At 56.0% G+C, this 10,144-nt stretch overlaps 1 protein-coding gene across 9 annotated transcripts in view; it reads left to right on the top strand.

Moving 5' to 3' along the window:
• The window catches only part of NCOA1 (nuclear receptor coactivator 1), a 179,446-nt gene extending 169,423 nt beyond the window's left edge, over window positions 1–10,023 (top strand). For 5 of the 9 annotated variants that reach the window (XM_056342272.1, XM_056342269.1, XM_056342275.1 and 2 more), the window contains 8 exons: window positions 240–408; window positions 3,373–3,687; window positions 3,852–3,953; window positions 5,034–5,433; window positions 6,268–6,442; window positions 7,559–7,742; window positions 8,609–8,698; window positions 9,838–10,023. In XM_056342272.1, coding sequence (XP_056198247.1) covers window positions 240–408; window positions 3,373–3,687; window positions 3,852–3,953; window positions 5,034–5,433; window positions 6,268–6,442; window positions 7,559–7,742; window positions 8,609–8,698; window positions 9,838–10,005 — 1,603 coding nt within the window. In that variant the 3' untranslated portion in view covers window positions 10,006–10,023. Of the gene's footprint in view, window positions 1–239; window positions 409–3,372; window positions 3,688–3,851; window positions 3,954–5,033; window positions 5,434–6,267; window positions 6,443–7,558; window positions 7,743–8,608; window positions 8,699–9,690; window positions 9,748–9,837 lie in introns of all 9 variants that reach the window. The other 4 variants (XM_056342273.1, XM_056342276.1, XM_056342277.1 and 1 more) reach the window with 3 other exon arrangements.
• Window positions 10,024–10,144: the final 121 nt, after the last annotated feature.

The following is a 10,144-nucleotide window of genomic DNA, read 5'->3' on the forward strand; positions in this document are numbered from 1 at the left end:
GTTTCCTGGTGAGGTTCATCCTTAAAAACAGGTTTGGGCACAGGGTTTGAGCTTGAGTGGGCTCAGCCGGGGTCAGAGCTGGGGGACGAGGCTGAGTCCCATGGGATTGGCATGATGCAGCAGGGTGGGAGTGAGTCCCGGTGGCTGCAGGGGCCGTGTCGCTCAAGCATCTTCCCTGCTCAGCCTCCTCCCTGCTTCATAATCCTTAATGCGCCTCCTCTTTTGACTTCTCTCTGCAGCCAGTGCATCACCTCCCAGCTGGATGAGCTCCTGTGTCCTCCCACCACGCCGGAGGGTCGGAACGACGAGAAAGCCCTGCTCGAGCAGCTCGTCTCCTTCCTCAGCGGCAAAGACGAGACGGAGCTGGCCGAGCTGGATCGAGCTCTGGGGATTGACAAACTGGTCCAGGTAAAGAGAGAACCACTCATGGGACCTGTCGGAGGTCATATAGGGGGCCAGATGCTGAGGCTTGATGTGAGCATGGAGGAGGATTTCCAACATCTGGTAATGGGAGGCCAGATGTGAGTGGGAACACACGAGCGCATCAGATTCAGAGACGATACTTAACACCACGCGGTTCTCTCCCCCCGCCAAAAAAGCTGGAAAACAGCCCCGTGAAATACAATATCTCATTTCTCCACTTTTCAAATGCGATCCCCCATGAGAACCGGCAGCCTGGCAAAGAGGCGGCTGAGTGGTTTCAGCCCCGGGCAGCTCGTGTAACGGGGAGAGCTGGCAGGCTGTCCCGCTTCCCCACCTTACCAGGGGGATTAGGGCACAGAGGAGCCTTCCAGCTGGAATCCCACAGCCTGGGATTCCTGAGCCTGGGTTGTGCTGCCTAATAATATATCTAATGGCCTCGCTGGTATGAAACCGTGCAGCCCTTACTATCAAGATTGGCTTACAGTGCAGCTGCCCTTCTGTCTCAGGTTGAACCGCAGGGAGAGAAAAATAATTAAAAAAAGAGGCTTGCTTTTAGTGGTGCTGTCTTACTCGGATAGCACTGGGGCCCTGGTTTCCGCAGCTGAGCTCCGGTGAAGACTCCCTGTTTGCAGATATCCGTGGGGGCAGACGCCTCTGAAGGGTTCAGGGTTTCATAAATAACAGGGCAAGGCAGGGGGAGAAAGCTGGCTGCAGGGGAGCTAGCAAGGGACGTGGAAAATGAGATGGATCGCTTGGGATTTGTTTTCAAGTGGTTTCTTTTTCCGTGCCTCAGAGCACTCACACATACGCGTTTTTCCAAAGCAAGGGACCAAATCAAAAGCCTGTTAATAAATGGGATGTCCTAAGGAAGAAGCTTCTCAGAGCAAATCCATCGGGCCGCTCTGGGCCTGATCCTGCATTGTTTAAGCCCAGAGGTGGCACATCTCCTTCTGCAGCCCCACCACTGCTAGGGGGGAGTTATCTTTTCATAAGCATTTTGGGGGACCTGTCAGTGAATTGATGCCCAAGTCAGGTATTTGCCGCATCCCTTTTCTCAAGGCTGTGCCTCCCAAATCACCGCCTGCCTGGGGTTTTTTTGAAAGTTATGTGTAATTCAGCCTCTTTGATATATAGGATCAGAGATGCTTTTGCCAAAGATGCAGCTGCAACAGCTCAGTGTTTTCACAAGGGTTTTGCAGACTCAGCTGGCACAGCTCCCCAGCAACCCTTTCCTGCACCGGACAGGCTCCAGCAGCATCAGAGCGCTGGATTAGAGATGTCCTTCGGTGGCAGCCGATGCTGCCAAGCATCCCCACATTGGTCCGGTACTTCCCTGGCCAAAGAGCACCTGGCTCGGGGAGATTATCTCATGTTTAGACCCCAAACCAGCTTTGCTCCCATCCAGGGAATGTTTCGTTATTGGCAATCTTGGGCTTTTTCCACGGCTTCGGCTGAACCTCAGAAATATTTCAAATAGTTCCATGAAATATTTGCTTGAAATACATCTTTAGAGAAACAACACGTCAACATAAAGGCATCTTTGGGAAGTAAACGTGTTGATAGTTCCCCTCCAGGATGTATTCTTGGCAGGTAGGGGTTTGGATCCCCTGAATTCACCAAACCCACCATCTTCTCCATGCTACCACAGACCAGTGGGATGGAGTGCTGGAGATACCTGCACCCAGTTTAATCAGGAGGCAGCTGGAAACTGAGTAGTTTGGGGAGAGAAAGAGTAAAAGAGCCTCATTTCAGCAGGTCTGTGGTTTCTGGCCATTGCACACAGCTGGTTTATGTCCTGGTATCCAGTCCTTGAACCATATACGCTCCATCTTAATTTATCTGAGCGATTTATTTTTCACCACTACCATCTTAATTGATCCTAAGCAATATATTTTTCACCACCACCATTCCCATACCCTCTTCCCTGCCTTCAAGCCTCAGTCCTTTCATTGGCACCATCTAACCAAATCCCAAAGGCAGTGGGATTTGGGGGGCGGTTTTGTGTGTGGTTTCACTTAGCGCAGCTTTCTTTCAATCCGCGGGACTTGGATTAAGGATTCTGCCTCCAAGGTGTTACTTCTGGTGGGGTTCATAGCTCAAACACCTATTTCTGTGCCTGAGCCAAGCTAGAGCAGTGCACAACATCTTCTTATGATTTGCTGGTGTGGAAATCGTCCCCTGGCTGTAATATGGCTCATTTGTTCCGGAGTGGCTGTACAGTGGACCAAAAGGTTCTGTCTCCCGTGGGTTCCTAGCAAGGGGTGTCTGAGCAGTACTGGAGTATAGCCATGCTTCCCTGTGAGCTCTCCCAGTCCTGGGGGTCCGTGGCTCCCACCCTTGCATATGGCCTGTGTCGTATTGTGACACAGGTGCTCTTGGGGCAGATGGAGACCCAAAAGACTGTTCACTTGGCCTCCAGCCAAGCCTCCAAGGCTGCACAGAAATAGCAAAGGGGAGACAGCAGAAACTATTTCCCATGGTTGGGTCAGTCCTCTGAGCTTAGGGTCTGTCCAGTCAGGCACGCTGCTGTTCGGAGCCCAGATGAGCAGCTCGGTGCTAGCAGACCCTGTTGAGGCAGAGGGAGGCAGAGGAAGGCAGCATGGCCTACTGCTAACCTGCAAACCCCCCAGCAGCCCAGGGAGAAGAGCCCTGATCCCTTCCGAAAAGCCTGGCCTTTTTGCTCCCAAGCAAGCCAGAAGAAATCATTCCCATCCTTTTAGGTTGGCTAAGCCCTGGGGAGCGGGTGTTTAATGGCCTCCAGGACGCAGCGCTTGTGCTCGCACAGGCTGGAGCCTGGCCCAGGGGGTGACAGTTACAGGCAGCAGCATCCTACCAAGCGAGCTGCCCCATGCCCGCCATGGTCCTCCGTCCTCTGCGAGCTCCCCCGGGAGAGATCGGGTGCCGGTGGGGCTCCGGAGTGATATTTTCCTCCCCCTTTGCCTTCACCAGGGCGGCGGGTTGGAAGCCCTGACAGAGCGGTTCCAGCCCCAACAAGCCACCCCACCGCTCATGATGGAGCAGAAACCCGGCATGTACCCCCAGCCTTACTCCTCCGCCTCTCCCACCACCAACCTCCCCGGCGCCTTCCCCGGCATGGTCAGGCAGAAGCCGTCCTTCGGACCCATGCCGGTGCAGGTCCCGCCGCCCCGCAGCGCCTTCCCCACCACCATGGCCATGCAACCCCGGCAGACGCTCAACAGACCCCCGACGGCCCCCAACCAGCTGCGACTTCAGCTGCAGCAGCGGCTGCAGGGCCAGCAGCAGGTAATTCTTCCTCCTCTGCATTCCAGGGCCGCGGGCAGGGGGTTGGAGGGACCCTCAGTACCGCCTGCAGCCCAGACATCCCCATTGGAAGGGATCGGATGGGTGGGAAGCTCCTGAACTGGAATTTTGAAGGTCTCCCTGTTGTTTTTTTTTCTCCCCTCCAGCTGATCCATCAAAACCGGCAGGCGATCCTCAACCAGTTTGCAGCCAATTCCCCGGTGGGCATCAACATGCGGGCGGGGATGCAGCAGCAGATCACGCCGCAGGTAAGGAGGATGCGGCACGGTCCTCCAGCTGGGAAGAGTTGAGGATTAATACCCATGCCCTCCCCGTTAGCACAGCCTGGCTCGCTCCTCTCTGTCATTTATGAGAAATTCTCCCTCGTGCAGAGAGGGGGCTGCAAGACAAGCTGCTGTGGGTTTTTCTTTTTGCTTCACCCTTATTCCAGCTCCTCCACCTGCTTAAGGTATAAATACTTCATTATTACTTAGAGAAGGATGTGCTGATGCATTTAATTGAGAAGGATCTTTAAGAAATAAATGTTGTCCTTTAAATACAAGAATCTAGTGAAGCTTCTTAATGATCCTGCAAGTCCCCAGGCCCTAAAGTTCTTGTTTGGCTTCTAATAAAGTGGATGAAACATCTGCTGGGTATGAGGAGAAGGTAGAAAGGTCTGGTGACTTTATTCCACTTCTCGGAGAAGCCTTTGCCTATTTGGGAAGTAGCGTGACATCCCTACCGTGCCGTGGGGAGCGTTGGCGGTAGGGATGGGGACCAAACGGTGCCCACCAGAGCGCCAATTTCAGCCGCTGATGGCTTTGTCAGGCTTTTTGAAGTGATTAATTCCAACGCATCTGGCTCGGCCATATCGGGAATGGGCCTGTGGTGATGGAAGAGCTCATGGGATGGGTTGGGTTTTTTTAATATCTTGCAACCGAAAGACGCAAAGTCAGGAATCCTGGGCTCTGGCATGTGGGAGCATCCTGGTGAGGGCATGAGAAGTGGGTTCCGTGAGGGAGAGGGGTGGTTGGTGGCAGCCAGGTGACCAAGAGCCTGTTTTCCCAGCTTGGGGGATGTTCCAGCTCCTGGAAGTTTGCCATTTGGCACGTGCAGAGGCAGATCTTTAGTATCTCCAACCTGCTTTGCCCTGCAGTGGTGCAAATGGGCCGATTTACAGCCTTCTGGGGGTTTTCCAGCTTGCCTTGCAAACGGAGGACGGGCACCCCGAGCCGGGGAAGGGGAGCACCCAGGGCTCTTGCACCAGGGAGGGGAGGGTCAGGTCTGAGCTGTTTGCCAGAACCAGAGGGTCATGGTAATAACTGGGACATCCCGCTCCTTCCCCGCAGCCTCCCCTCAATGCCCAGATGCTGGCCCAGCGCCAGCGCGAGCTCTACAGCCAGCAGCACCGGCAGCGGCAGCTCATGCAGCAGCGAGCCATCCTGATGAGGCAGCAAAGCTTTGGAAACAACCTCCCTCCCTCTGCCGGGCTCCCAGTGCAGATCGGAGCCGCTCGCTTGCCCCAGGCACCCCCACAGCAGTTCCCTTACCCCCCAAACTACGGTACGACCCCAGGAAACCCTCCCACCTCCACCAGCCCCTTCTCACCGTTGGCATCCAACCCTGAGGCCGCGCTGGCTAACCGCAGCAGCATGGTGAACAGGGGGATGATGGGCGGCGTCGGAGGGCAGTTCGGCACTGGGATGACCCCGCAGATGCAACAGAACATCTTTCAGTATTCGGGATCAGGTACTTGGAGCAGTTGGTTGCACTGGAAAGCTATCTGGCGGTGGGGAGGGGAGGTGGAGGGTAGAGCTGAGACCCCCGAGGATGCTGCAGCCCAGCCCTGCTCACCTATCACCCCGGGCTTCATCCCCAGCCACCTCACCCAGCCTGCATACTGGTCTGGTCTCTGGTCTCCACCTCCCAAAGAGAGCTTTTCTGGTTGAAACTCAAAAACCCCCCAAATCTATCCTTTGGGAAAATAATTCCACAACTCTTCCCTTGAAAATCAAACTGCAAGGCAGTCCTCTAAATTGCGCTTCCTTAAATATATATATGTGCTCTGAAAGAGGCCAAAGCCTTGCTTAGATGGCTGAAATGAGCTGCAGGCACCTTACCCCTCTTGTGTAGGCCAAGCAGGTATGAGATGGGTGAGCCGGTGCAGAGTTGTGTGCAGACAAGCACCAGCTTGAAGGTCTTCACATTCAAGCCTCAGTGCAGGGTCTCAGCAAGGTGGATGTCACCGATGAGTAGAGAAAACTGCTCGGTGGCTGCAATAGCCCCGCAGGAATATTCTTTGGCATCATCCCATCATTACTCTGGCTATTTTCCAGCCAGGTGTGACGCTAAAGAGGAACACCTGCTGATGGAAACCACTTGAGGGGGGGTTTCCCGGCTCCTTCATCCCTGAAATATTTGCATTTGAGCGATACAGCTGCTCAAAATGAAAACCAGAGACCTCGAGACCGAAGGTCACAGCTGATGTTTCTGGTTCGATGCCAGCAGCTGCAAGGGAGGAGGAGGGAACTGGGGCTGCTGTCAGAGGTCTGGGCACTGCTGACACTGTCTGTTCTTCTCCAGGCATGGGTCAGCAAAGCGAACCCGCCTTTGCTCCGTCGCTCAGTCCCAGCAGCCCCTTGATGTCACCCCAGCTCCCGCCTTCGCAAAGCCCCATGCTGCAGCCAGCTCCGCCGACACCGGGCTACCAGTCGCCTGACATGAAGACCTGGCAGCAGGGAGCCATGGGGAACAGCAAGTAAGATCATGGTGGGGATAACCTGGAGCACATGGGTGACAGTCACGCAGAGAAGGTGGCAAGGTGACACCTACCATGGTCCTCTGGCAGGGGCAGTGGTGTCCAAGCGACACCTGGCTGAGGACACGTGCTGAGCTCAGGCCATAGTCTCCTACCGTGATGTTCTCCAGATGTCACCACCAACTCATGTCCTCATCTTTGCCTCAGCTCAGAGGTGGCCAGAACCCCCCAGTGTTTAAATCAATGGTCACGTGTGTTGAGGAAGACGTGAAGCAGGTCGTTGGCTTTTAATTAAACAAGTGGCTTAATTACACCTTGTGGAAGTGGCCTTGGGAAACATGACAATAAATTGAGTCCAGACCAGCAGTCCCAGGTCACTGCACGACCCTCGTATGACATGTCCAGCTCTGACTTACGGAGGCAAATGGGAAGAGTTGGCAGACTCGTTGCCTTTTTTGCATGAGTCAGGTTTGAGCTTCAGATCTCCAGAAATGGGGGAAAATACCCCAAAAGCTCACCTGGGGGATGCCTTGCTTTGTGTCTTGGGTCTGTCAGGGTAGCTCAGCTAACTGTCCTGGTCAAGCAGCAGAGAGCAGGAGGTTACTGGGCTGGGTGAGATGAGATGGGAGCTCTGTTGGAAATGGGATGCTTCACCTTGCCTTGCAATGGAGAGCGAGCTGTCCTCCTGCCTGGAGCAGAAGTGGGGATGGCCAGACGCTGAGGAGGGCAGTGGAAGGAGCACGAAGGGGTGTCACATAGACCAGGACTTTGCATCTGACCGACCCTTAATCCAGCCCCAAGCACTGTCACGATACCTCTCTTGGCACTGGTGTCACCCCAAGGAGCCTCCTGCTGCAGCAGGAGTGGAGGGTGGATGTCCTCACAGCGGCCACCTCCCTTCCTCCCAGCCTCCATGCTGGTTAACCTTGCTGCAGGCAGCACCTCTCACACCTCCCTGTCCCTCCTGCTGTCCCCAGGGCCTGGCAGGGCTCCCGTCCGCTCTGCTGGCTCTCTGCCGTGGGTGGTCTTGGTCTTCACCAAGGGGCTCAGCCCACACCTCGGGGTGCCTGCCACCATCACTTACACACGGGTAATGGGTTTTTTTCTCTCTCTCAGTGTATTCAGCCAAGCGGGGCAGAGCCAGCCGGCGCCTGCTCAGCAGGGCATGTACAACAACATGAGCATCACCGTCTCCATGGCGGGAGGAAACACCAACGTCCAGAACATGAACCCCATGGCCGGACAGATGCAGATGAACTCACTGCAGATGCCCGGGATGAACTCCATGTGCTCGGAGCAGGTCAGTCCCACACCGTCCCTGCTCCCGGGACGGTCAGCCAGCGCCCAGGGGCTCTGCGGTCACGTCTCTCTCTGGCCCTGGGATACTGGTGTCCCAAGGGGGAAGTGGCAAAGGTGTGGCTGCCTCCGTTGGCTTTGCCACTGTGCCGGGGTGTCCAGTGGGGTCCTTGGGTGCACCAAGCATCTCCAGCACCTGCAGCCCCCGTGGTGGGCTGGTGGTGGGGCCGTTTGTAGCCATGCATCCCCGGGGAGCTGGGAAAACTTGGGATGGGGAATGGGAACAGATGGATAACAGGACCTTTCCCCAGTCTCAGCCCTTTGATGAGATCCTCCCTAGACCAGACTGAGATGCCTCCAACTTTTTTAGCTGCTGGCGTTTTTCTCAGTGCCATTAAGCTCCTGGCTTGTTGGTTTTGCATGGGACATTGCAGGCTGGGGCTTGCAGCCTCCCTGGAGAGAAGCGGTGGGGCTTGGCGAGGAGGGGGGCTGTCCCTCCCGTGAGCTAGGCACCGTGCATGGGCTGAGCTGGTGGCTTTTTCCCCTGCTCACCCAGCTCAGCAGCTAGGTGGCATTTCATGCTCCCTGGGTGGTGAGATGCCCCCGGAGCAGGCAGCAGCCCCAGGCAAAGGTGCAGGAGACGGGGAGAAAGGTGTAACAGGTCCCAGCTGGTCACTGGCATCCCCCTCCCTGATGCCCCAAAACCCTGCAGCTCACAGTGCGGGGAGGATTCTGGCAGCGCAGTCCCCTGGCGCTGCTCCATCCGTGAGCATCCTCACCCCAAGCGCTCCCCAAAACTCAGCCTGAGGGCAGTGAGTGCCCCTCCAGCGTCCAGGAGCCCTGGCTGAGCCTGGATCTTGCTTTTGACAGGTAAATGACCCGGCGCTGAGACCCACGGGCCTTTACTGCAACCAGCTTTCCTCCACTGACCTTTTGAAAACAGAAGCAGATGGGGCGCAGGTCAGTAAGAAACTGCTAAGCGCATCTCAGGTACCCCAAGGAGTTTGACGGGCTCCCCCCGATAAAGGCTGAACGGCCCCAGGCGTACTGGCTCGGCAGGCTTGGTGTCCACTGGTGCCGGCCCCGGTTAGCAGGGTTGGGTTGAAGCCACCGTGGTCCCACCAGCGCTGGGTGACAGCCAGCCCTCGGGACGCCGGCACCGCTCGCAAACCCTCTTCGCATCAAAGCTCGTGCCACTGCCGTGAGCATTTTCAGCCTCCTTGCTGGCATGGAAAAGCGGTGATGCCACAGCTGAGCTGGAAAAATAAAGAAGTGTTGGTGTTAAACGCCCGTCGCCCTGGCTCTGGGCTGACAGCGAGCGGGGAGGGTTTCTTTCCTAGGCTCGGCCGTCACCAGAGCGGCCAATGACCCCTGCGCCACCGGGGTGCAGCCAGGGCACCACATTAAAGCGCGGCGGAGCGAGGAAATTTGGATGGGGGAGGCTTCCTCCCTGCAGGCAGCGCTGCCGGACGCTGCCTGTCCCTCTGAGCAGCACTGAGCACCACCAAAGCGTGCCCAGCCACTCACCGGCACAGATGCCTCCAGCTCCCAGGGACTATCTGGTTCATCCCCATCTCTTCCAAAATCCGCCGGCATCGCGGTGTCGCCTCCCCCTTCCCCATAGCGCAGCCTTGGTTTCACAGAGCCCGTAGGGACGCACCGGCAGCACAGCCAAGACACACCTAAGCTCTTAATTTTGATCAAACAGCCACGCTGGACCTCGCCCACCACCAATGCCACCCCGTGCTGCGGCATGACCACCGACGCGGCCACCATGCCGCGGCTCCCCTTCTCCCAGGGGATGCCAGGCTGGGCTTTTATTTTTTGGGGGTGTGGTTGGTGTTTTTGGTTTTTTTCCCCCTGAAAAATCCATTTTTTCTCCCTTTTTTTCGGATGAGCAACGTTACGAACCTCGCAGAGCCGAATGAGTTGCAGCGGTTTTCTTTTTATAGGACAAGAAGACAGAAGAGTTCTTCTCTGGGGTGGCTCCAGACTAGAGGAAGTCTCTAGTGAGTTTCCACTTCACGTAGTACCCAGCTCCGCCGCCGCCGGCCCCTGCCCCGGCCCCGCTAAATCCCCTCTTCTCTTTTGTGTCCCAGCAGGTACAACAGGTTCAGGTCTTTGCCGACGTACAGTGTACAGTGAATCTGGTAGGAGATCCCTACCTCAACCCGCCGGCTCCCTTGGGCACCCCGAAAAACGCCGCCGGGCCACCACCACCGCCGGGCCAGCAGAAGAGCCTTCTTCAGCAGCTACTGACTGAATAATCGCTTTTCGAGGAATGTGAAATTTAAATAAGAAGACGTACAGAGATATATAAATATATATATTATATATTTTTCTGAGATTTTTGATATCTCAACCCGCAGCCATTCTTCAGCTCGTAGTGTTTGGAGCAAAAGGGGG

This window comes from Falco biarmicus, chromosome 6 (genome assembly GCF_023638135.1).
Source record: "Falco biarmicus isolate bFalBia1 chromosome 6, bFalBia1.pri, whole genome shotgun sequence".
Taxonomy (NCBI): domain Eukaryota; kingdom Metazoa; phylum Chordata; class Aves; order Falconiformes; family Falconidae; genus Falco; species Falco biarmicus.